Source organism: Pseudorasbora parva, chromosome 11, assembly GCF_024679245.1.
Source record: "Pseudorasbora parva isolate DD20220531a chromosome 11, ASM2467924v1, whole genome shotgun sequence".
In the NCBI taxonomy this organism is placed as follows: domain Eukaryota; kingdom Metazoa; phylum Chordata; class Actinopteri; order Cypriniformes; family Gobionidae; genus Pseudorasbora; species Pseudorasbora parva.
In genome coordinates this window covers 8,535,259-8,563,243 of record NC_090182.1, presented here as the reverse complement: position 1 = coordinate 8,563,243, position 27,985 = coordinate 8,535,259, and the positions used below count along the sequence as shown (strand labels likewise).

General features: G+C 39.5%; 1 protein-coding gene across 1 annotated transcript; it reads left to right on the top strand.

Annotated features, from left to right (window-relative positions):
- The first annotated feature begins 58 nt into the window (after positions 1 to 58).
- On the top strand, positions 59 to 27,976 carry pcdh2ac (protocadherin 2 alpha c). Its single transcript, XM_067456945.1, has 4 exons — positions 59 to 2,805; positions 5,935 to 5,993; positions 11,796 to 11,884; positions 24,794 to 27,976. The coding sequence occupies exons 1-4, from the start codon at positions 190 to 192 to the stop codon at positions 25,084 to 25,086; spliced, it is 3,057 nt and encodes a 1,018-aa protein (XP_067313046.1). The 5' UTR covers positions 59 to 189; the 3' UTR covers positions 25,087 to 27,976.
- The last annotated feature ends 9 nt before the right edge of the window (positions 27,977 to 27,985 follow it).

Here is a 27,985-nt window from a genome sequence, read left to right as displayed (position 1 = left end):
TGCAAACAAAAGAAAGAACATGGATGAAGCAGGAAAATGTCTGTTTGAAAAGGCAAGCGCAGCGGAGACTTTGGTCATCCTGCACGTAGTGTGCCCGTCTTTTGGATGCCGTGGTTTGGAGCTCTTGCGCGGCGAGCTCTAAAGGCGGAAAGCGGTTTTTAATCCGTCTGTGGATGTTGCCAGCTTGCGATGGCTGTTGCAGGGCGATGTAGCTGCATAAAAGAGAACGTGCCTCTTTGTTTATGTTTCTTCATTGTTCTACTAAGTGTCCTTACAGATGCACAAATTCGTTACAGCATTCAGGAGGAGCTGGAGAGCGGCACTGTCGTTGGGGATCTTGTTCGGGATCTCGGGCTGGAGCTGCGAAAGCTCTCGGCACGTCGGATCAGAATCAGCTCTGACAGTGCGCGGCGATACTTCAACATCAACCACAAAACCGGTAAGCTTGTTATAAGCGACCGGATTGACCGCGAAACGCTCTGTGAATTCAGCGGGACCTGCACGCTGAGTCTCGACGTGGTGTTAGAAAGCCCATTTGAACAGCACAGTGTGGATGTTGAGATTTTGGATGCAAATGACAACTCGCCGCTTTTCCCTCGAGACGAGTACCAGTTGGAGATCTCCGAGGGCGCACAGCCAGGCGCGCGGTTTTCCATTGAGGGCGCGCAAGATTCTGACGACGCCTCGAATTCCGTGCGCCATTATCGCCTCACCTCAAACGAACACCTGGCGCTCGATTCAACCAAACCACCTGCAGATGGAAAGCACATAGAGCTCGTGCTGAAAAAGCCTTTCGACCGCGAGCTTTTGCAGTCTCACCAGTTTCTAATCACTGCTACTGACGGCGGATCGCCTCCGCGCTCAGGCACAGCCAAAATCAACGTGCGCGTTTCGGATGCCAATGACAACGTGCCAGTCTTTGACAGCTCCGTATATAAAGTGAAACTGCGGGAAAACTCTCCCGTTGGCGCGCTGGTAATTAAATTAAACGCCACAGATAGAGATGAGGGCTCCAATGGGGAGGTGTATTACTCTTTTAGTTCCTACACGCCAGATCGAGTGAGGCAGATGTTTTCTGTAGACACAGACAGTGGGGAAATTCGAGTAATGAGCAATGTGGACTATGAAGACACCAACAGCTATGAGATGTATATCCAGGCAGCAGACCGGGGCCAAGGGGCCGTAGCAGTGCACTGTAAAGTGGTGGTGGAGGTGCTGGATGTGAACGATAACCCTCCTGAGATTGTGCTCTCCTCTCTCTCCAGCCCAGTTCGAGAGGATGCTCGGGCAGACACTGTGGTGGGTTTGATAAGCATAAATGACAAAGACTCTGGACAAAACAAACAGGTCAGTTTGGATATCATTCCCCCTGACCTTCCCTTTAAAATCAAATCATTCCGGAATCATTACACCATTGTTACCTCAGCCTTCCTGGACCGTGAGACTATATCATCATATAATGTCACAGTTACTGCCATGGATGGTGGAACGCCACCTCTTTCATCGTCAATGACGGTTCGTGTGGAAGTGGCAGATGTGAACGACAACCCCCCACGTTTTAAACAGACTTCATACACTGTGTATGTTTCAGAAAACAATGCGGTCAATGCGCCTCTGTGCGTCATCAAGGCAATGGACCCTGATGCCGGCGAGAACGCTCGCATCACATACACCGTGCTCAATGACAACAACCATGGTATTTCCGTGGCATCGTATGTTTCTGTCAAACCTGCCACAGGTGAGGTGTACGCACTACGGTCGTTTGACTTTGAGAAGTTGCGTGAGTTTCATTTCCAGGTTAAAGCTCAAGACAATGGCGTGCCACCTCTGAGCAGGGTGGCAACTGTCTATATCTACATCATGGACACCAACGACCACAGCCCGCAGTTTGTTCGCCCAGCGGCAAATGGCTCGCACTCCTCGGAGACTATTTTGCGTAACTCAGAGGCTGGCTTCCTTGTTTCGCGTGTGCTAGCTTGGGACTTAGATGCTGGAGAAAACGCCTGGTTGCTATACAGCCTCCATCACCCGCCTGAACTGGACTTGTTTAAGGTGCACGAGCACACGGGTGAGATCCGCACCACACGGAAAGTATTCGAAGACAATTCCACTGTCTTCAGCCTGACGGTTCATGTCCGCGACCATGGTTTGCCTCCTCGCTCTGCATCTACAACCATCACCGTTGCCGTCATGGAGCTCCCACCCAAAGTGGCCCCAGACCCAAAACGCATCATCAGACCACATGGCACAATGATGTTTTCCGAAGTGACCCTCTATCTTCTTATTGCCCTCAGTGCCACCACCTTTGTTTTCTTGCTCACTATCTTCGTCCTAGCAATTGTTCGCTGCCATGCCTACTGCAGCCAACCAGACGCTTGCTCCTGCTCTCCTTGCTGTGTGTCCAAGAAGAAAAAGAAGACGACGATGAAGAAAGCTACCAAAGATGGTGGCGGTGGTGGTGGCGGTGGAGGAGGAGGTGGAGCTGCCGGTGGTGGAGCAGGTGGAGCCACAGGTGGAGGCGGGGGCGCTGCTGGTGGGGTTACATTCCAGCAACAGTCCGCGGTTATGCGAAGAGATCTGAAAGTGGAGCCACACTACATTGAGGTCCGAGGAAACGGCTCTCTAACTAAAACATACTGCTATAAGACCTGCCTGACCGCCACCTCAGGAAGTGACACTTTTATGTTCTACAATACGGGCCGGCCGATGAGCGGGACTTGGGGCTCGGGGGCAGACCGTTTCTTCACAGGACAGAGCGGGCAGTTTGTGCGCAGACTGAGCATGCCCGATGCTACGGCAATACAGGTGTGTGCAGTGCCCACACTCTTACAGCATTCATCAAGTGACTCATCCATCCATGCATGAAGACAGGAACAAATTCTGTTCTTTCTTGCTAATGTGGTGCCTTTTCTCTCTCATGATGATGATTTAGGAGTAGCTTTGGCATTTGTGTTTTTGTTGTTGCTTCCAAATACACAGCCAAAAACAAATATATATATATATATATATATATATATATATATATATATATATATATATATATATATATATATATATATATATATTAGAAACTATTTTCACTCAGAAATCACTAGTATTTCACAATTAATTACAAATGGACAGCAAGTAACTCATTGAATTAAATGTGAAGTTTGGAAGAAATACTAAAATAGTATTTCCTTGTAAGACAAACTCCAGTAATCTTTGTTTTATTTACAACTTTGAGAAAAAAAAAGTTTTATAGTGTACTAAAGCTGTCTTGCTCACTGTTTGCAGTACAGCTACAGGCCTGTTTTTAACACCAGGAAGCTCAGGTTTCTTGCTTAGTATCAGAGCTCGGTAATGGATGCCTGCCTGCTGTTGTATTGGAACATTTTCACTATTTTTTTTTCTTTTTGTGCCTCATTAATTCCCAGCAGCAGTCTCTAGTGTGCACTGCAGAATGCATGCGTTTGTGTGTGTGGTTATGGTGATTTACGGTATCAGACTCTCTTTCCACTTGTTTTGCGGCTGTCATCATATTGCATTTCATCAGTTATGAATTTAAAGAGAAGCTTTTCCTCCTTTCCTCTCACATGCTTGTATGCTCGCCCTCTCTCTCTCTCCAGCCTGTTCTGCAGTGCGCTGTTTCAGGACAGCTGGGTGTGTTTATATTTAGAGGTGTGAAGCTCAAACAACACTCCAGTTTCTCTGTACCCACACTTAAATCTCTCAAGAGCCGGATCTCTCCAGCATAGATTCAGTTTAGTTAACTTCACTTGAACATCATCCACCAAAACCAGTTGATAGGCCTTTAAGCTAAACACAGGATGGATGGATGGATGGATGGATGGATGGATGGATGGATGGATGGATGGATGGATAGATAGATAGATAGATAGATAGATAGATAGATAGATAGATAGATAGATAGATAGATAGATAGATAGATAGATAGATAGATAGATAGATAGATAGATAGATAGATAGATAGATAGATAGATAGATAGATAGAGCAACAATTTATTAGCTTTCTGTATCTGCTTTTCTAGTTCACCAAAGATCCTCATTTCAGATTGAGTGTATTTATGTTGTTTTGTTGATCAAGTTGTGAGTGTTTTAGGGATTACTGGATGTGAAAATGTGTGAGCTCCTCTTATTTGTGAAGTAATTACTGGCTCATTTCAGATTTTCTCATTAAATGTCAGTCATGTTTGTTCTCCCAGTGTGTGATTAAGTGGCAGTGGAGCGGTTTCTGCTGGCTGATTGGGTGATGTGGTTTGGAAAGAAAAAGAAGGAAGGATTGTGATTGGTTGGTGCAGAGGTGCGAATGCTGTATCTAGGCGAGGTGTGTCCACTCAGAAGGGAACTAAGAGAGAGAGAAAATGAGAAAAAGAGAGTTAGGAACTGCTGGTGAGACGAGATCAGACTGAACTCATTATCTGCCTCTCCTCACACCACACACACACACACACACACACACACACACACACACACACACACACACACACACACACACACACACACACACACACACACACACACACACACACACACACACACACACACACACACAAACACAGTAAGTGATAAATCAAAGACATGTGAGATGAATAAAAAACAGATCCCCAGTTTCTTTGCTCAGCAACCGGCTCTGTTTTCATATTCACTTGATTTGAATGTCTGTAATTTCTGTAAATTATATAACCCTTGCAATCTTCATCCCAAATCAAGCCTTCCTACTTCATATCCTTATATCCAGTCTTTGTACATTATGCATGGGAATGTTGTAAACACAATTGGTGCATCAGATGGTTACATACATTTCTGGTCCTTTGAGTCTGTTGTTCTCTTTATATTAGTTGTTTCGCCATTGAAATGTGGTTGTTAAGGCCGTGAAAGCTTCATGCTAGTTTGAACATCAGTGTTGGTATATGGGGTTTTGCATGGCTAGGAGCATACGTGTATAGTTGTTTTGCAGGCTTCTGTGATGGATGTGTGTGTTTGCGTGTTGTGTGGAGGAAAAGCAGGCCCTGCTGATTACGCTGAGAATTGGATTTCACATTGATGAATGTCCACCAGGAGATGTGTGTGAGAGAGAAAACGGTGATAAAAGGATGGGAGGGAAGCATAAATACCATTTCTGTCTTCGGCATCATAGATTAGGTATCATACCACACCCGAGTGAACATAAAGATTCACCCCAGAATAAAAAAGAAGAAAGAGGACAAAAATAATTTTGCGTAAAGAAAATCATGTAATGCATTTTCCATACATGCATTAACTAGATGCTTTTAAACCGATTTATGAATGTCTATGCGCTGTGCTTCTTAAAACTTTAGTCTCTTTGGCTCATTAGTACAGACTGACTTGGGATGTGTCTGACAAGGGAGGCATCCAAAAATGTGCAATGGTAGGGGGTCATCGGGACAGGTTTGAGAAGCTCTGGTCATCACTGGGGATATTTGCATTCGGACATTATTTTTATAAATAAGCAAAACATTATTTCACCTTGTGCAATTTGACTGCAGAAATGCCTCAGTTTCTCTCTCTCCCTGAGGAGACTCATTAAAATCGATATCACCCCTCTGCTGCTGCTCCTCCAAGGCTTTATGACCTTGGTTTGTCCCTTTGGCTGTTTGTTTGAATGGATGGTCTGGCTGGTTCAGATCTTTTGGGTAATGAGCATCTCATTTTGTTGTTGTTGTTGTGTGTGTGTGTGTGTGTGTGTGTGTGTGTGTGTGTGTGTGTGTGTGTGTGTGTGTGTGTGTGTATATGTGTGTGTGTAAGACATGGTTAAAATCTTGACTTAAATCTACCCTTTTCTTCCAAAGCCACAGTCCTGCAGGCATCGTGACCATATGATGAATTAATGAGATACTATTGGTTTTTTTAATCCGTCTCAGCTTTTAACGTCATCTCATTCTCTCTCTTTTGTGTCTTTGTCTTTCTCAGCCTAAAGTCCCCAATACAGACTGGAGATATTCAGCGTCACTCAGAGCAGGAATGCAAAGGTAAGACTTGATCGGATTTGTTGCATTTCCCCATTAGGTTACACAGGTAAAATATCGCAAAAATGTATCATAATGACTCCTTTAAATCGCTGAATCTAATGAAAGGAAGGTAAGAATAGAATAACACATAGGCCCTGTTTACACCTGGTATTAAGATGTGCTTTAGTCAATCGGATCACAAGTGGACACTACTAAATACATATATAAACGGGGTCTAAAACAGTTTAAGCTTTTCCACTTTCAACCACTTCAAGAGGTAGTCAAAAGCACATTTGACCAAATTGCTTTCATAGTGTAAACGCTCATGTGGTTGAATGTGTTCGAACAGCCACAGAAGACGCCTACTGACCAAATGTGTACATATTATGGGAAGTGCACAAGCCAGATGGGATATACACTTTAAGACCCAAGTTTGGTGTGAAGACGAAAAATAAACCAAACACAATGTTCTCTCACCATTCCTGATTTCTAACACACACTCACAGCGTTCGGATGGTCCTGCAGCTGTCAGAGCAGAAACAGATCTTTCTAAAAGATCGGAAAAAAAACATATATTTTATTCATCCATAGACCCTCCCCTTGAAGAAATCAGGATTGAAGTGGTTGAAAGTGGACAAAAAAGATGGATTAAAAGACCAGGTGTAAACGGGTCTGCTTGTGATCTGATCGACCAAAATGCATGGTGTTAACTATAAGATATTCAATTCACATCTGTATAGCGCATTTCACAATACATATAGTTTCAAAGCAGCTTCAAAGAAAATGCATGCGTCAATGCAAGATAGATGATCATTTTCAGACATAAGTAGTTAGCTAAAAGACAAATGATATTGGTGTGGTCATGGAAACTTCACTAGCATTACATTACCCATCATTTACTGGACCATGTTGGTAGGTCCAGTGGATGCAGTTATCCATCACTTATCCACCACTAATAAAGATACACTACTGAATGACCAGTACAGCTGTACAGCGACAGTTTTTGTGGAAGCAGAAGTAGGTCACACGCGGCGATTGAAGTAATGCCTTCAGCCATGTCGGCAAAACGATGGCGACGAAGGACACTGCAGACAACAGACTGGACAGCACAATCACATATGCCAGAGGTCTGTGTGTGTGTGTGTGTGTGTGTGTGTGTGTGTGTGTGTGTGTGTGTGTGTGTGTGTGTGTGTGTGTGTGTGTGTGTGTGTGGGCATGTTTTTGTGACATATGAGGACACAAATGTGTATAATGACACGGGTATGACATAAGTATTACAAGGAGAGAGTGAAATATGAGGGCATTGGCCATGTCCCCATTTTTCAAAATGCTTATAAATCATACAGGATTTTTTTTTTTAGAAAGTAAAAATGCAGAATGTTTCCTGTGATGGGTAGGTTTAGGGTCTGGGGCAGTGTAAGGGGATAGAAAATACGGTTTATACAAAAAACATTACACCTATAATGTCCCCATATGTCACAAAAACAAACGTGTGTGTGTGTGTGTGTGTGTGTGTGTGTGTGTGTGTGTGTGTGTGTGTGTGTGTGTGTGTGTATGATGGAATGACCTCCGATCTCCATTAGTGATACACTGATTTCCTCCTAATTACAGCAGGGTTTAATGAGAGCTAATGTAGCCACGCAAATCATTCTCATGCATTAAATCTGATTCCTGTCTCACAATTTATGTACTTGGAGAAACCATTGGAAAACTAATTTCACATTAATGATGCACTTGCTTTCTTTTGCTTGTTGAGTTCAAGGCATATTTATAAGGGTTTCACTGGCAGTAGGTCATAGCTTTATGTTTTATTAATGTGTACTATAGCTCATATTTAGAGAGATTTGAAGCTTAACTCAAGTATTTTCAATGTGCAACAGTTTGGGCCCTATCACACACCCAACGCAGTGCGACGCCAGGCACAACGCAAGTGTTTCAGCTAGTGTCAGCCCGTTATCATTTTCATGTCCAGCGCCACGTTGTTTAAATGGCAAATGCACTCATGCCCATCTGTTCACCCATGGGCTGGTCTGAAAACGAGGTGTGTTCAGGCGCATTGTTGGCGTTTTGCTATTTTGAGGAACTGAAAACGACTGCACCATTGACCAACAAAAACCTGGTGTAAAGTCAATATTGCAGTAATTTTTGTGTTATTTACATGGCGCGTTATTAAAATGCGCCTATAGGCGGGTTCACAGCGCACATATACTCTGCTAATTACACACATAGGGATGTGCAGCACACACACATTTTAAAATATCAAAAATAAAACAAAGGATTCCTCTCTGGATAAGCAATCAGTCTTTCCGCTTATAAATTGGGCCATGTAAATAGTGATACCGCCACAACTGGCTTTTTAAGGGAATGGGAGATGAGACTCTGATTGGTTTATTGCACGTTATGCCCAAAACACACCCATGACTCATTAAGAGAATAGGTACAACTCTTTTAGACTATGCACCTGGCGCCCACCATTTTTTCTATAGATCGTTAAAATAGGGCCCTTTGTGACATGAACAATACATCAAAAGGTAAGACGTGCAGTAAGGCCTACTTTACTAAATGTGTTAAAGTTTAGAATGTGTTAAAGCCATTAATACCTTAGCAATAGCCTGACAAATGTGAGAATCGCAAGGGCAGAAAATATTACTTACAGTATATTTTCTTCATGAAAGGCTTTACTTTTTCACTCCACAGACAAAAATATTTTAGACAAAAATAGCTTTTTGGATGTTAAAGTAAAGAAATGATCAGTGGAGGAAGCAATGACATTGATATGCAGGCAGAAATGGGCAGAGGTAATGCAAGGCAGACAGGAAGAAAGAGAGAGAGAGAGGGGGGATGTTTGAACATTAGCTGAGGATCATGTATTTAGTCCAGTGTTTCTCATTAATAATGTATTAGCCTTACTGACTGCTGCTTCACAGCTCTTTAAAATGGCTTCCACACACACACACACCACACACACACACACAAACACAAACACACACAGTATGTAATAGCAGCAGTAACCGCCTGACCTTGGACTGCAAACATTCATCAGAGAAAGAGAGAGAGGGGGGCAAATAAAATGGTGGGTTTCCACCCATCACGGTCTGATCTGCATGCATTCTGGTGTTTGGTTATTTTGGATGGGTTTTTAACAGTTTTGTGGTTCATTTCAATAGTTTGAAATGTCACAACGTATTAATACTAATATTTTAGAATTCACATTTAAAAATACGTGAACATATCTACCCCTTGAAGAGTTAAATAAACTGAAGTCTGGTGTGCTAAAATGCTAAAAAAGCTTAGCAATGTTTTTTTTTGTTCTTTTTTACTGTTCAAAAGTCTGATATCTGTAAGATTTTTTTGAAGGTTTATGTGACAATGAAGACTTAAAAAATGTTACCGGGACAAATGTCATTTTATAATATTTACATTTTACATTTACGCATTTGGCAGACGCTTTTATCCAAAGCGACTTACATTGCATTCAAGGTACATATTTTACATTTTTGTCAATTCTTGCTTTCCCTGGGAATCGAACCCATGACCTTGGCGTTGCTAGTATGGAGCTAGCGCCATGCTCTACTGTTTAAGCTACAGGAAAGCTGAAGAATATAAATGTATACATTTTATAAAATATATAGAAAACGGTTATTGTATATACCATTTCACAGTATTACTTTTTTTAACTATATTTTTGATCAAATAAAGACTAAAAATTTCACATAAAAAAAAAATTGTTCCATAGTTTCTGCAATATTTTACTCTCAACATAATAATACTGCAAATATTCTTGACCCTTGTATAATAAATTGCCTCAGTTGTTAGTCACTGAATGGCTCTCCTAAACGGTGTTTATATTGCGATAATGACCTGTATGTCAGCCCACTCATTAGATAGATACTTTCCAAAGTAAATAAATAAATGGACATGAAATATTGATTTCGAGCTAAAATAATTGTATTAAGTGAGAAACAGTCTGATTTAATGAAACTAGCACAGCTTTAACCAATCGCTTGAGACAACAGTCAATTATTATACAGTACATTTGATGGCAATATGCCATGATTAGCATAAGATGTATAAGGTGCAAGAAAAAGGTATTGTGGGTCAAGCATTTAACAACAGCTACAATCTGAATCTGAAATGTATTTTCTCCCATTCTTCTATAGCAGTGGATGTTGCGATGGAACGACCCTAAAATGCTTCATGTTTTCAGCCACTCTGAACACACTGAGCTAATCCTTTCTCAACACACTTCCAGCTGCATACATATCTACAAAGAGAACATGGAAAGTGATAACACCCCTTTTTAAGAGCAAAATAAACCTCCTGCTTGCTTTGATTTCCTGCCACTGGCGATTTCTCAGGCTTTTTCCTGACACAGACACACAAATGCGGGTGTATGCGGAGTCGATAAAAATGCAGTTTGCAGCACATTTATTTTCATAACATGGCATATTTTCAATTGAAACAGGATGATCTACTGCAAAAAATTACACTAATAGCCTAACTTATTATTATTATTATTATTATTGTGTCTGTTAGAGTGAGAAAAAAATATTTGGTGTGAAATTTTGAGTGCGCATGACTGTAAACTTTAATCTCTGAGGTGGTGTGACTGCAGAGAAGACCACGGTCTAATCCTTAATCTCTAATCCAAGCGTCTCGATTCCAATTCTCACTGAAGACCTACATATACCATACCCAGGTCAAACACACATCCTGCTCAACTCAAATTTATCTATAAAGCACTTTCAAAACCATAATAATGGACTAAAGGGCTATACCTAACATTCTCAAAAGCATAAAATACCAAGATAAACCATAACAAACAGTCATATCATCCATCATGCATATCACGCACAATAATCAGATTTAGTTAAATGCCAAAAGCCATGAAGAATAAAAAAAGTATTTAGACCTTTCAGGCCATATTGTATACAGACAAATCTTTTCTCATCAAGTTGGGATCTGAGACAATTTGAGTACAATGTTGAATAGAAAAATATACATGAATGTAAAAAATGTACATGTAAGAGACCCTTCAGTTATGAAATTAATATTTCCTCTTAAGACCAATAGTTTTCTTGAGCAGGGTGTTTTTGAGCGCATTAAACTTTGTGTATATGACCAAGAGAGTCAGGAAATTGCCTTTGCTAACAAACTAACTCAAATCAATCTTTGTTAACTGATTTATAAGGGTGTGTTCACACTTGGCATGTTTGGTTCGATTAAAATGAGCTCTAGTGCGATTGCTCTGTTAGTGCCGTGCTAAACCCTGGTGCACACCAGACAAGCAAAGATGGGTCTCGGTCCGCTTCCAAACCAACTCTGGTGCGTTTCAAATGAAATATGAACGTAACACGGACCAAAGACATGTAAACGAACCAAAAACAGGACATGATGTCACAAAATGTGTCCCTAAAAAGGAAAGAATGCTCAATCATATCTGTTTTTTCTTGTCATACTGGCGATGTTGACCATCACAGTTCGGTACAGGCATTGAAACCTCATCTCTTTTCAGCAGATCTTCATTTGTGTGTGTGTGTGTGTGTGACGGAGGGATTCCTGCTGCTGTTTTGACTCCTTTACTTGTTTTATAAGCTCTTCATGAATTCATGAGTCCATTTAGTACAACACACAGCATTGTTTGGATTTTCAGGAAGTTCTTTTGTGAAATATATGTAATAAAAACTGACCAATCAGGTTGTGAATGTTTCCCTGTGCCTTTAGGTTCCGTATTTTTCGGTGGTAAATGTCAACGCTAAGTGGACTAGGTCTACAACTAACCAAGTCTTAATCTGACAATATTTCTCCTCTGTTTGTGTGTAGTTCGGTCCATCATATGGAGGAGTCATCCGTGATGCAGGGTGCTCAAGGAGTTCTGGTTCAGAACTGGCCCACCGTCTCCAGCGCTCCCGGTAAGATATGAGAACTGAACTCTGGGCAGACACACTCTTCAAGAAATGACAAATCACAAATGCAATCTCTTTCCGTTCTCAGTTGTTTAAAATAATTAAAATGAGATCAAGTGGAGAGCGTATGTTTTCCGCTTCTCAAATGTTTAATTTTCCTCTCTTGAGTTTCCTCAATTGAAATCCCTGACTTCCATGATGAAATGATCTGTGATGTTTTCAACATTATTTGTTTAGCTGTATACACAACTATTACTCATTTGTGTATATATTTTCTCCTAACACATTTTGGCTGAAACATCTGTATGGAGCCCCTAAAGGGACATGGTGTTAAAAAGAAAATAACGGGTCGAAATGCTTTTGTGTTCTCTCATAAATGTGTTGCGTTCCCCAGAGAAACTCTTCCTTGTGAGTGAATGCAGAGTTTCTCTGGGGAACTTACTGCAAGAGAATGCAAAAGCATTGAAATATTTTTTTCCCCTTCCCATCTCAATGTCCCGTTAGGGGCTCCATACATCTGAGAACAACTTAAGAAAATCTGTCTGAAAATAGCAATGAAAGAGCAACCACTGAGCAATACAGTTTTCCACTGTGTGGTCTGGCAGGACTAACACTTTCTTTCACAGTCTCACTGGTATTACCCCTCAGGACCATCTATTGCTCTCTCAGCCCCTGTACTGATCTCACATCACTCTTTCTCTCGCTTGCTTCTTTCGCTGCAGTCTCCTCTGCGTTGGCCTCTTTTGCTGAGTTGAGTTGCTGCAGTCATGCAGGATATGAGGAATATGACCTACATGAGGCTTCCTTAGGAAACCCAACTGAGGAGTTCAGGGAACAACTCCATACAGCACAGAAACCACCGTAATACATTAGTGAGACCGCAATCCTCCTATTGTGCAAGTGAGGCAAATATCACTTCACACACAGTAAAAAATTATTTAGAAAAAAAGTTACCTGGTTGCCTTAAAATTTTGAGTTAATTGAAATTAAAATTTTGAGTTAATACAATGAACATTTTGTGAGATTCGACAACCTTTATTAAAATATTAAAAGATTTTGTGAGCATATTGGGTATGTATGTGTGTTTTATTTTTAATGACGCAGTGATCATGATTTATCAAATTTTTTATGTGGTTTAGATACAATAATATTTTCAGTTTCTATTTATTAAACGAAATTCCTTCATTGTATCAACTCAAATTTTTAATTTCAATGAACTCAAAATTTTAAGGCAACCAGGTTACTTACTTTTTTAAGTTAAACCAACAAAAAACAACCTTTTTTTTACAGTGCAATGGCAGCAACCCAGTCAGAAATGATGTTTGTGTGATAGTTGAGCAAAAATTAAGATTTTGTTATCATTTGCTCACTTTCATGTTGGAAAGTGGAGTGATTTCTTTTTTTTCTGCCAAGCTCTACACTGTAAAAAATTATTTAGAAAAAAAAGTTACCTGGTTGCCTTAAAATTTTGAGTTCATTGAAATTGAAATTTTGAGTTAATACAATTAACATTTTTTGAGATTCGACAACCTTTATTAAAATATTATTAAAATATTTTTTAAGCATATTGGGTAATTGTGTGTGTTTTATTTCTGATGATGCAGTGAAACATGCCAAATAGTGCTATTTTCATGATTTATCAATTTTTTTTATTTGGTTCAGATACAAAAATATTTTGAGTTTCTATTTATTAAACACATTTCCTTCATTGTATCAACTCAAAATTTTAAGGCAACCAGGTTACTTACTTTTTTAAGTAAAACCAACAAAAAACAACCAAATTTTTTTACAGTGTAAGGACATAAAATAACAGAAAAAATGGTATTCTGTTCATTTGAGATCTGCTCTGGAGGAAGAAATTGCATTAATTTGGGTCTTTATAGGAAAACAGGAATACAACTAAACTAGGTTTAATCACTCTCTACTTTCTTTGTATTGAAAACAAGACCATTCACTTTTGTTGAATGGAAAAAAATCAACTCAACGTTTGAGTTTAATGTTGAAACAATGTGCAGGGTGGATAAATGATGCTAAATGTTTATTTTGAGGTGAACTATACCTTTAAAAACACTCTCAGAAAAATCAGAGTAAATTGTAGCGCTTTCTTTTCCCCACAGTCAGATAACAGCGGAATCCCCTGGTTTTAATGTCGGATTATACACGTTTAGCTCGTTCAGGTGACCTGTCAGAGCTATGATGAAGAAGAGAGTGACACCGATTTCCACAGCTCTGACCAGATCAAGCATAAATCCAGTTTATCAGCTCAAAGAGGAAATGACACAGTCAGAGGAGATGCGGAGGTTATCTGCAAAAGCAAGAAAGAGAAGCTCTCAGTACCGAGCGGCGACCGAGAGAGCGTGGCTAAAGCACAGAGAGATGACTCGATTAGCAGAGGAATATTAATAATGGTCAGCTCAGACTATTTCAACACAAACACGCACACATTCTTCCTCACTCACTCGCTCGCTCGCTGTGGAGATGTCCGGTCATAATAATTAATCCACAATATTAGATTCTATCTCCATTTTGCCTAGTCTCTCTTTCTCGCACTCCAAATAATTGAAGAATCACCTGACTTTCTGCAGAGGACAGAGTCTCGGTTATTAATCAGAGATGTCTGCACACACTCAAAGGAGCCCATAAACGGATCACCACAGATATCAGGGCAAAACATATTAAGATAAAATATGTTTTTGTGAAAGAATCAACAAGCACACGATTAGAATAACAAATTGAGTCATGAGGAGTCAGCTCTAGGCTTGTATTAGGCCATAATATTGATGTGGTCTTTTGTAGAACATCATGTAGAGCAAATAAAGAAAAAATGTGATTCATTTTAGTATTACAGCAATACAGACTTGCTCTCTTGCGTTCATGTGCACTCATCTCGTAGGCAGCAATTATAAACCTACCATTTTGTCTAGGATCACTTCCTGGGTCACAAGTTCATAGGTAAGAAGAAGGATGCAATTAATGCATATTTAATTTCCTAATTAACTGCATGGGGGTTGCGGATGTCTATGGTGAGGTTCGACCCTCCTGGATGGAACGATGACTTCTGGAGGTGTTCGGAATAATCAAAGTAATTTAGTTTCAATAAGATGAAAGGGAGAGAAGGAGGGCGAGAGGACAAAACGGGCGCAATTACTCGGGTGATGAAAGAGCAATTTGTTCTAATTAAGTCTCTGATGATGACTGCAAAAGCAAAGGCTGAAAATGAAAGAAATAAGCCTCTTTCGATTTTAGCGCGCTCTTTCTCTTTCTTCCTCCTATTCAATGTTTATCGGTCTCATTTACGGATATTTCACACGCTTCCAAGTCTGAACTGCTGCTCAGCTTTTTAAAGTATTAGTTCTGCCAAAAATGATGATTTATTCATCTTTACATTGTTCCAAACATTCTTTCTTGCTTGAAGCACAAAGACGAAATGTATCAAACTGTTAATTCTGCTTGTTTTGCAGACAATGCAAACAGTGATCATTATCCATACTATTCTAATCTTCTGAAGTTTTATGGTAACTTTGTCTGGTGAAATTAACTAAAATAAAGGTTGTTATTCACTCTTCTGTAGCCCTTATATTTCACTTGAATTTCTCATGTTCAAGCCTAGAATCAATCTGTCATTTGACCAGTGCCATACTTTTAAAAAAACAGAGGTCCCAAAATTTGAGTTTGCTAGGGCATATGGGGACAATCGTCTCATTGACCATTATAAATAACATTACATGAATCACATAAATTACGTATATATTTTCCATTCAAAATGACAAACACTTCATTTTGATGGTTTCCTTTAGACTTTCTGTTGACTATAAGTAACCTTACTCTCATTGGAGTGTTAGTAGAGGATTAGTTTAAGCTTAGGGTTAGTAGAATAAGTTGACCTGTACTTGCAAAAAGTATCTTAAAAAAGGCCCCTATCATACGCCCAACACAATGTGATGCAATGCAAGTGTTTTTTGCTAGTTTCAGCTCAACGCAGTTATCATTTTCACATCCACTCACGCCCATCTGTTCACCCATGGGCGGGCCGGTCTGAAAACAAGGTGTGTTCAGGTGCATTGTTGACGCATCGCTATTTTGAGGCAACTCTAAATGACTGCACCATTGACCAACATAAATATAATAGTGCAGTATAGCAGCACACAAACATTTTTAAATGTAAAAAATAAAGCTCAGCTGACTTTTAAAGTGAATGAGAGTTAAGTCTCTGATTGGTTTATTCCACATTACACCCCAAAACACACCCATGACTCATTAAGAGACAACGTACAACTCTTTTAGATCATGCGGCCAGTGCCCCGACTGTTTCCTTCTTTAAACTAGCAAAAGTGGATTCTGACACTCCCTAAGTGCACCTGCACCATACGCTTCAGACCATGCGCTCAGATCGTTAAAATAGGGCCCAATGGACCATGAAGATATAGTGTTATCAGATATTAAGCAGAGAGTACTAACACTCCATTAAAATAAAGTGTGGTAACTTACAGTACTTGTTACATGTTACATGTACTTACCATAATAATAGCAATGGCAAGTATGCATAATTACATGCAACTAACACTCAACCAAACCCTTATCCTACCCTAACCTTATAGTAAGTTGATGTATATACCTAATATTAGGCCTACTTAAATATATAATTACACTGTAACAATGACACCTTCAAATAAGGTAAAGGTTATTAGTTTGCATTTCTCATTATTTATTTCGGTCATTTAATATTTATATCATAAAACAGCTGCCAAATAATTAATTTTAGTTAAGCTACTTACATATATCATAGCTATCAAAATCCAGTGTTCGGCACTTTGCGGACGTGAGTTTTTGTTGATGTCTGTCTTAAAAAAAAATAAAAAAAATAAAAAATAAAATAAAATTGTTGTGTATTGTGCTAATTAATTGAGATTACTAACAGCTCTTACAGGTTTTTGGCCTTGTCTGTTCCGTTGCTTCTATTACTCTCCCCTTTTTTGTAAGTCGCTTTGGATAAAAGCGTCTGCTAAATGATTAAATGTAATGTAAATATATCTTATTTCTCACTCAGCAGTCTCTGCGAACAGAAACCCGCATACTTTGATTTGATTGGTCATCTCAAACATTTTCATAGGGCTGTAGACCACTGAAGCTGCTGATGAAAAAGTCACTTATCATTGTATTGTGCAATATACTTGCAGCACCAAAGTAGGGTTAGTATTATGATATTATTTTACATTTATTATATTCATCTCATGGTGTGGTATGGCCATGGATGTGACACATAAAAAACAGTGGTGTTAGGCATCCAACATGGCACAATGCCGCGTCATACATGAGATTTGAAGGCTATATAATTCCATAAATTTGAGTTTTGTTACCAGCAGCAGGGGACTCTTCCGTTTAGGCAGTAATGTGAATGTTCAGTCAGTGGGTATTTGGTGGTGTAAAATAGTGCTGCTTGGTTTTATGTGATGCTGGAGCTTTGTGTTGTATTAAAATATGGTTCTGCATTTTGATGAGCTTCATTTTGGCTCTGCTGTGCAAAACACTGGAGAAGCCAACGCCCCTCTCTATCTCTGTGTGTGTGTGTGTGTGTTGTGTGTGTGAAACAGATGGGCAAAATTGCCAAAGCGTAGATCAGCAGAATTAAATGAATGCAAATAAGATGCAGCATGTTGTCTCTCTCATTTTCTGTCTTTTTTTTTATCTATCCCATTTTTTTGTGTGTCTGTCTTAAACACTCCATCATTTGGTGTTTAACACTCCATAACATTGTACTGCATTTGAGAGAGAGAGAGAGAGAGAGAGAGAGAGAGAGAGAGAGAGAGAGAGAGAGAGAGAGAGGCAGAGGGCAGGTAGACAGCCTAAGGGAAAGAGGGATAGAGAAAGTGACAATGAGAGAAAAAAGGGTGACCGAGGGGGAGAGTGAAAGAGAAAACAGAGAGGTGCAGAGAGGAGGGGGCTGTGACTGCCTCTGTTGCTAGGGGAGAGAAGTATTTGACCATTAGAGAGAGAGAGAGAGAGAGAGAGAGAGAGAGAGAGAGAGAGAGAGAGAGAGAGAGAGAGAGAGAGAGAGAGAGAGAGAGAGAGAGAGAGAGAGAGAGAGAGAGAGAGCATTCTGTATTAGTTTCCATCAGTGTCTCTGCCATAGCCAGTTTTCACTGGAAGAGGCAGTTTCCACGGCAACCATTCATGCCACGAACATGGTGCTGGAAAATAAGGAGGGTGAGAGAGAAACAAGTAAAGGAGAAACGCAAAATATATAGAGAAAGAAAGAGGTGTGGCTGAATGAGAGAGTTAACAGAACATCATATAAAATAAAACAAACCCATATAACGGTGCATGTAAAAGGATGACCGAGGATCAGATGTGGATAAGAAAAGGCAGAACTATCGAGAGAGAGGGTGTTTTTAATGCTTTGGCAATAAATGTACTTTTACGTGCCAATTTGAATTAAAATATATTTTCATGCTGCTGCTAATGCAGTTGCTGGTTTATAGCAGGTTGGGTAAAGATGGATGAATGGATGAGTGTGACCTATCCTGATCTGCCTGTTTAAAGATCATCTCTACAGGTGGGCCAGGCTCTCGTTTCAGCTACAGTGCCATATGGCACACAGAAACACTTATCCAAATGCAACGCACATTCTTACTCACAATCCAGCACAAATACAACACACACTTTTATTTGACAGGCTAATTTAACATTTTCAAAATTCATTACAACAGGGATATAAAAATATATTAGTCAGAGGTAACAAAAGCGTTTAACATTCACTTTAGTCAATCAGTGTCACAAAGGAAAGGCTGTGCAGAAGCTTGTGAGAGTGTTTTGGATGCTTTAGGTCTAGTGGAATTTTCCAGAACATGCCAGGGGCTTTAATCAGCTCAAGAGGGTAAACTGAGGACAATCGCTCTGCTTTCTGTCCTCGTCTGAGTCAATGTTTGTCTCCATGCTCAACTTTTTTGAGGTTTGGAGATATGAGGAATTCATTCTCACTCACTCACTCACTCACTCACTCACTCACTCACTCACTCACTCACTCACTCACTCACTCACTCACTCACTCACTCACTCACTCACTCACTCACTCACTAATTCATTCATTCATTCATTCATTCATTCATTCATTCATTCATTCATTCATTCATTCATTCATTCATTCAGTGTGTGGGGGGCATGTTTTTGTGACATATGAGGACACAAATGTGTATAATGACATGGGTATGACATAGGTATTACAGGAGAGGGTGAAATATGACGACATTGGCCATGTCCCCATTTTTCAAAATGCTAATAAATCATACAGGATGAGTTTTGTTTTGAGAAAGTAAAAATGCTGAATGTTTCCTGTGATGGGTATAGCTTTAGGGGCAGGGGCAGTGTAAGGGGAGAGAAAATACGGTCTGTACAGTATAAAAACCATTACGCCTATGGAATGTCCCCATATGTCACAAAAACAACCGTGTGTGTGTGTGTGTGTGTGTGTGTGTGTGTGTGTGTGTGTGTGTGTGTGTGTGTGTGTGTGTGTGTGTGTGTGTGTGTGTGTGTGTGTGTGTGTGTGTGAGAGACTTCAGCCTGAATGCCCTGACTCATGGGACTGTTACTGTTACCTAAATGAATTTCTCCACAAGGAAACAAGCTTATAAATTATACTTGTGCCTACTTAACCATGTTTTGTGGACAGAATTTGTACCCAGAAGTGAGCAAATTCTTTTTCATTCTCATTTTCTGTTCTGGTTAGTTATGCACTCTAAAAAATGCTGGGTTAAAAACAACCCAAGTTGGGTTGAAACTGGACAAACGCAGAAATTGGGTTGTTTGAACCCAGTGAATGGACACATTCAAACAACTCAATTTCAATTTCTGGGTTTGTCCATTTTCAGCCCAACTTGGGTTGTTTTTAACCAAGCATTTTTTAGAGTGTGTGTTAGTGTTAAGGTTATGATTGTGTATGCTTATATTCATCCCTGCCCTTAATGGAAAACAGTGATACAAACATTATTACACAAAATTACAACATTATTCTCATAACATGTAGTACTATCCTTAACACACACATACGCGCGCACACACACATGTGCGTCTGCTTTACTGTCTTTGTGGGGACTCTCCATAGACGTAATGTTTTTTTATACTGTACAAACTGTATATTATCTCCCTTTACATTAACCCTACCCCTAAACCTACCCATTACATATAACTTTCTGCATTTTCAAAAAACAAAAACAACAACAACAAAAAAAAAAACTTTCTGATTGATTTATAAGTTTGTTTCCTCATGGGGACCTCGATTTAGGTCCTCACATTGACACAAGTCCGCATGAGTCAGTGGGCATTCAGGTTGAAGTCCCCACCAGGATAGGAAAACATGAACAAACACACACACACACACACACATTGGCACACATGCACACTGCTGTCTTGGCAGGCTCATGAGAAAGCTTGTGTGTGCCATCTGGCATATTTAATCAGGATTACTAGAGCCTGACAAGGTGTGCCACACACACACACACACACACACACACACACACACACACACACACACACACACACACACACACACACACACACACACACAACAATCACATATATTCATTGTGTACTGCAATCAGTTCCACATGCATATAATATCTAATAAAATTTGCATGCCCACACATTCTTTGTGTTCACACAAAGTCACACAGTACATTAAAAAACAATCCATTTTTAGTCAATTATGTCACGTGAAAGCATGTAATTTATATGCACAGTCAGTAACATGAACTTTGATTGGTAAATAGATATATCTACTGAACATATATTTTAATCTAAACATTTGTATATTTCATTATATACAGTAGAATGAAAAATTATATATAGACTAGGTGTTGCAGTACATGTGGAATCAAATCAGCCCATTTTCTGTGCTTCACACACAAGAGCGTGAGCACAAATCTGCTGTCATCTGCTGTCACACACACACACAAAGTGATATGGTTTCATCTAAACAAACCCATAACTCCTCGGCTCTGCAGCGTTGCTCAGAAATCTGCTCCTTCAGGAGCTCAGCGTTGGAGTTTGGCTCATATTTCATCCCCAGACTGCCCTTCCTCACCTCCTCTTCTGCATTATGTAAGATGGCACTACACTCTTCCTTTAGAAAGAGAGATGCGGAGATATTGAAAGTAGATGGGAGGGGGTCGGCAGACTCCTGTTGTTTTCTTTATGATGATTTGATTTTCTCCTTCTCATCGTTTTATGAGCCGGATCTTTCACTGGCCATAATAATCATGCCCTTGTCATGCGGCTTATTAAACCTGTGCCATTATCTGCCAGCCAGACGTGTGCCTTTGTCGAAAGACTGCAAAGGTCAAGGCAAGACATATGCAGACGATGTTGCTATCAATGTAGATGTGTTGGGAAAGCTATTCTGAAACTGTATTTTGCCTAGACACAAACTACTCGTAATTTAAAGCATTTAGCATGAGTCTAAGAACTCACCTAGTTCACAACTGAACTGCCATGCTCCTGAAAAATGAAAATTTTCAGAAGCAGAATTGCTACTTTTAGTTAGTCACTCCCCAATGCTGGTGAATTCTGTGCCTTAGTTATCATTCTGACAGTATAAAGAAAGGCCGAAAAACAAAATGGAAGGGCATGGAGAGAGGACATTTAGACATGATGAAAGAGTACATGCGAGAGGGAGAAGAGAGAAAACAAAGCCGTTTGGGCGTTTAGTGTTACTGAGGGATTTGGAAGGGTAGTCAGTTCTCTGAGGACTCATAATGGATGCTGTCTATTTCTCTCTCTCTCTCTCTCTCTCTCTCTCTCTCTCTCTCTCTCTCTCTCTCTCTCTCTCTCTCTCTCTCTCTCTCTCTCTCTCTCTCTTCTCTCTCTCTCTCTCTCTCTCTCTCTCTCTCTCTCTCTCTCTCTCTCTCTCTCTCTCTCTCTCTCTCAATTCACACCCACAATTCTAAATACAGACCTTCTTTCACTCACAGATATTGTAATCAGAATGTTTCTTAGTTTGTAATCCATCCTAATCTTCCGCAACATAAGCTTTAGACAAAAGGCAAAGACCTGCACACAGATACGATGCCAAAGGTGTTGTCTGTATTAAACTAATTGGTGTTGTGTTATCCAGTGGCATAATAAATTAGGTGACTTGTTAATCAGAGAGAGTCAGAGAGAGAGATTTTCAGAGGTGTGTTTTACTTTAATTTACTTTTACAGCTAACATGATCACATTAAATCAAAACGGGAAAAAAGGCTGGTGAGAATGGAGAGCCCGATCTCATGAAAATGCGTATAAATAGTACGAGTGTGCAATCTCGTGGAATGTATACGCAAAAATGAGTTTTGGCGTGCATATGGTACGCAGTTTTTCGCGTGCATATGATACGCACTTTATGGCGTATTATACGTATGAACCCCCCACCCCACCACCCTAATCCTACCCAAGAGCGTGTCATATGCACGCCATAAAGTGTGTATCATATGCACGCGAAAAACTGCATAGCATTTGCACGCCAAAACTCATTTCACACTATTGATACGCATTATCATGAGATTGTGTGGGAGCGGATGGTGAATTCAGTCTCTATATGACAGGTGGTTAAGAAGAACATATTTTAAGATAGTTGGTCATTTTTGTTTTCCATGAGTATATTGTAAGACATCACAATTTGTGATACAGAATCATATTTACCTGGAAATTAACATGTTATAAGTAGATCATTAACTTCGAGAATTCAAATATTAGACTGAAACCTGAATCCTGAATCTTTACATTATCTCTTGAAATAAATCAAAAGAAGGTCTTACAAGCTGTTTCATTCACATGCTTTCAATGGCAAATTTATGGAGCATTTTAAAAGACATATTATGTTTAAAAGACACTGCAAGCCTTAGTAAAAAAAAAAAAACTATACTAAAATGTACTGGGGCGGTACCCTAGGGTTCAAAACCGAAAAGGTACTACTTTCTACCTTTGAGGTACTAATATGCACTCTTGCAATAGGTAGCATCTAAAGTTAATACTGAATCAAAACTAGTTAGCACATCATTTGTAAATGTAAAGGGTTTAATGATAATTTCTGGTTATGGTTCCACTTTAAATAATTATAAAATAGATATTTTACGTGAGGGATAGAAAGAGAGGGAGGTTGAGATAAAAAGCCAAAAAAGAAAAGCTAAGAGAAGAAGAGAAGAGAAGAGCCAAAGAGCAGCCTCAAGAAAAGAGAGAACCAGAGGTCAACAGGGAGGGAGCAACAGTCTTTCCTTGAACATGTGACTAACCCCCCACATTCAAACTGTCCAATCAGATAATAACTTCCCCCCGCTGTTCTAAAGGTGGGACAAATTTTGGCCTACAGGTCTTAAGGACTATCAACACCTCTGTCTTTACACTGTAAAAAAATATTGTTGGTTTAACTTTAAAAAGTAAGTAACCTGGTTGCCTTATAATTTTGAGTTTATTGAAATTAAAAATTTGAGTTGATACAATAAAGGAAATTGGTTTAATAAATAGAAACTAAAAATATTATTGTTTCTGAACCACATAAAAAATTTGATAAATCAATTTGGCATGTTTCACTGCATCTTCACAAATAAAACACACACAATTACCCAATATGCTTACAAAATATTTTTATAATATTTGAATAAAGGTTGTTGATTCTCAAAAATGTTCATTGTATTAACTCAAATATTTAATTTCAATGAACTCAATATTTTTAGGCAACCAGGTAACTTATTTTTTTAATCATTTTTTACAGTGTAGGAATTCCAAAAGGCCCTTGTGATAAGAAAGAGTAGGTTGATACAGTAAAGCAAATGTCTTTGTTAATTTTCAATTCTACATTAGTATATTTATTTTTTACTAGGGAAATGTGCTCTCCTCCTCCTCCTCCTCCTACTCCTAAAAACATTCAAAGTGTGTGCTTCTGTTTGTTCATTCTCAGGGTTTGCAGTGGATTGATTTAGTGTCTATGATAGCGCTTATTTTGTTGAAAATAAACACGTTGGGTTGGTTATTTTTCTCTTTTTACAAGAGTTTTCCTTGTCTCAGGCTTAATATCGCTTATTCACTGCATGGGTTCATACCAAGCGGCGACCTTAAACTGAAATGTATTGACTGGCTGCTAGAGACTGGCTCCAAAAGGGAATCAAATCTGTATCTACCTCATGTTAAAATACTCAACTTGATATATATATATCAAGTTGTTTTTTTTTTTTTGTTTTATTTTACGGTCTATGGTTCATACACTCTAACAAGAAAACAAGAAAAGGTTCTATTTAGAACCTTAAAGGGTTCCCCCAGCCACTTCATATATAGAACCTTTAGGAGTTTCCATCATGGGATCATGTTGTGGATTCAGTTTTAGTATTAAACAGCACATAAATATTAGCCTGACAAGCCAGACCCACATCAAGAAGCACGCAAACGCAACTCGGCCGTCGTCATTATGGCCCCGCCCGCCGACTCTATAGCCTACCTACACGATGTGATTGGGCCGTCCAGATTCTGAGGAATACAGCTCAGATAGGAATTGAGAGTTGCTAGACCACACTTGCGGGCAAATTAAATTTGCTGCCGCTAGGGTGCGTCTAGATTTCTAGGCTACATAAATATACTTTATCACAAGAAAATTTGATTTTTTTGTATAAAAATGAAAGTATTATACAATCATTTAAAACATTTCTCCTTATTTAGAATATTTTTGGCATAAAAATAACCATTTATTTCAAAAAATGCAGGAGGAAGTGTCTTTCAGCGTGTTTAATTCAGGGTCCAGGGAGCGTCCCTCACATCTGAAACACATTGAGGTCCTTCCTAACCCTTTCATTATTAGATGACGCTGTTTTGAAGCTGCATATTTCTGTGTTTACTAATTGTCATGTGAAGTTATTGAAGATTGTAATAGATGGTCTCTTTTTCTCTTCATCTTACAGACAATGAGGGTGGAGAGGTCTCTCCCCCCGTAGGCGCCGGAGTGGACAGCAACAGTTGGCATTTCCGATACGGGCCGGGTCCGGGAGGCCCTCCGCACCTGAAACCCGGTGAGGTGCCTCCTGAAGCCTTCATCATCCCTGGGTCGCCGGCTATTATTTCCATCAGACAAGGACAAGACGGAGATGACAAGAGCGACTTTATTACGTTTGGAAAAAAGGAAGAGAAGAAGAAGAAGAAAAAGAAGAAGGAGAAGAAGGATAAGCGGGAGAAAGGGAAAGATGATGATGATTAGAGAGAGAGAGAGAGGAAGGAGCTAAAGAAAAAGCTGATTTTTTTAAGACAGAAGTCTCAACAAAAGTCTGTAGAGCAAAGCGTGTATTTAATAATCCTAAGATCCATTTTTGGGCCTCAAGCTAACATTTTCTGTTTACTCTAACGTAAAAAAAAAATGCAGTGATTTTCTGTCACATCCAATCTCATTTGGCTTTACACTAATAACTGGCATCCCCCTTTCTTTTTACTTTTAAAGTAATTGATTAGTCTAGTCTCAATGAGCTGTTATGTGATTGATTAATAGTCATGCTGCATAAAGCGTCCTTCAGACTCATGTTGGCACGTCTGTCTTATTCATCCTCTTGGTTTTTGTTTTCCAATCTTTTTTGATAGGGAGACAAAATCTGATTTGAAACGTTTGTAAGCTGTGTGCCACTTCAGGTGTGCTATTGTAGTAAAATGGAGGGGAAAAAATAAATGAGGGATTCAAAATTGTGCGAGAGATTATGGAAGCAGGACACACGCTAGTGTAAATACGCAGGTTGGGCACAGCTGTATGTAAAACAGTGAAGACGCTAAATTACCGCTTTTGCTCGTTCACTTCTCCTGGTGTGGGATGGACGAAACATCCTTAAAACAAGAGACATTGAAACATATTTTCACAAAGTCTCACATCCTGGACAAAAAAAAAAACAACAACAGTGTTTTATCAACAACAACAAAAAGACAAAAAAAAAAAAAAGTATACCGAATGATGGAATGCACTTTTGTTTTGTTGCTTTAATTTTATTACCAGCAAATGTTCTCCAAGACATAGTATATATGTGAGCAAAATAGTCCCATATATACACTCACACATGCACATATATAGACACACACATCTAGTAAACAGGGTCGAAAATCAGTGCATCTCCCAAAACCTCTCCTGCTTTGAAATGTCTCTAACCTGGTAGTCTTTGGCAGAGGTTAACCAGCAGCTGGAGAGGTTCACTGTAGATGCAAAGCTCACGAGTCAATATCACGCGAAGCTCGTGAGAATTCAGCTCTTCGGGGCCTGGTTATGTGCCCTGTCGTTTATCGGGATGGCTGAGAATGTTTATGCATTGTGAACAGTATTACTGTTGATTCACCAAACCTTAAACACCTTTGATCCCATAACCTATCCTTAAATATCCTCCGTAGAAAGGCATGAGTGTTATGCCGTTATTTTTTTTCTGGCATTGCCTCATACCTGTAGTAACCTTGACCCGTTTCCCCCCAACCCTAATTTTGTGCCTGCTTTCTCAGCTCAGTGTCATACAACACAAAACCTAGTCGCCTCCTTTCTGCTTGCTGTCTGGAGGACCAACACTCCCCAAGAGCAAAGAACACAACATATTAGCTAGGGGTTTTTAAATTGGGGCAAAGAAGGGCAGGGGTTTTCTTGTGCACCGTTTTTTATAAGCTTTAAGTGAACTTTATTGCTACTGTACAGAGCTTTCTGTCTGTCTGTCTCTCTCTTGATCTCTCTGCTGGGTAGGCTAGCTCTAGACATTGTGGTGTACTCATGTAGTATGGAGTAATGCAGACAACGCCTGTTAAATCCCGCCCACAGATGACATAAGCCCCTCCCATGGTGCTGTCATATGCAAATGATCCAGTGCTGTCAATTCAACCTCAGCTCTGTCTCTGTATAAGACATTGTTTTTTTATGCTGATCTCTCATTGGTTCATTCTCAGAAAGAGGAGGGAAGGGAGAAGACAGATGTGGGGCTTGGGCAAGGGGTGGAGACTTGGAGTGAAAATTTGTTAAAGATGAAGTGTGTAATTTCTGTGTACCAAACCGAATTTCCTCCCATCTGCCGTGAACTGAACATGCCATTGCTTATGAGCCGGTGTTGCTGATGCTCAAACAAACGATCCGGTGTTTACACTTGAAACTTGGATACAATAAAGTATTTTAACATTAAAATATTACACGCATTACCTTTACAAAACCAATTGAAAGTGTTAGCAATTTATGATCATTCAAAAAGTTGTCTCCACCCCCTGCTTTATTGATCACAGTTGCGGTGACACGTCTGTGCTCTGATGCTATTGGTTCCTTCACTTGCCTGCCTACCTTGATGCCACACACCCAAAAACACGTCTCAAACCGATGTCACAATTACTCAAACGTGACTGCTGCATGACCTTACCAGAAAGAAAACACTTACTATATAGAGATATATATGAATATAGATATAGATGGCTATGATTTTACTATTTTTGTTTATAGTTTCTATTCATTATTCACACAAGAGATTTGTGTATGTACCGTCTCTGAGCCTTTTGCATACTGACACCTCTGCACCGACTTACAGTGGACAGTTATGACGTTACTAAACCTTGGTATTTGTAAATGCTCTATTGTGTGTTGCCCTGAAGCTCTCGTTTTTATCCTATCCTTCTTGATTTTGGTTTACGATAACAAAAAAGACAAAAAAAAAAAAAAAAAGACTTTTGTGTTTGGCTTTGACATACCGATCAAACTAGCACTGTATATTGTAGCTAAATTATGTATGATGATTCTATCCCTACTCTTTCACTTCTTTGACAAAGAAAAAAAAAACAGGAAAAAAAAAAACATCCTGATGTAAAATACAATATATGTAGTGTATGCTTGTATCTAGTGAGCGTTCATGCTGTCATTCTTTCTTAATGTCTGGTGGTGATCAGTAGGTGGCGCTGTGCTGTATGGCGCTCATCTGTTGTAAAACCCTCTTCTTTTGTACACCTGCTCATCAATGTGATGGTGATTTAGTGACTTTCATTCCTTTCTTATTTTCTCTTCTTCTTTCTATTATTTTTTTCATTATGATGGAAAAGTGGTCATGTGTTTTGTTTATAAATCACAAAATAAATAAACTTTTCTTTCTTAAGAATGTGAATATTGTCAG

What these genes read in the sequence shown, in the direction of transcription:
- pcdh2ac (XM_067456945.1), top strand. Translation starts at nt 190, where the DNA reads ATGGCTGTTGCAGGGCGATGTAGCTGCATAAAAGAGAACGTGCCTCTT. An exon ending in CTCAGAGCAGGAATGCAAAG is followed by an intron (nt 5,994 to 11,795) that starts GTAAGACTTGAT and finishes GTTTGTGTGTAG; the next exon opens with TTCGGTCCATCATATGGAGG. An exon ending in CACCGTCTCCAGCGCTCCCG is followed by an intron (nt 11,885 to 24,793) that starts GTAAGATATGAG and finishes TTCATCTTACAG; the next exon opens with ACAATGAGGGTGGAGAGGTC.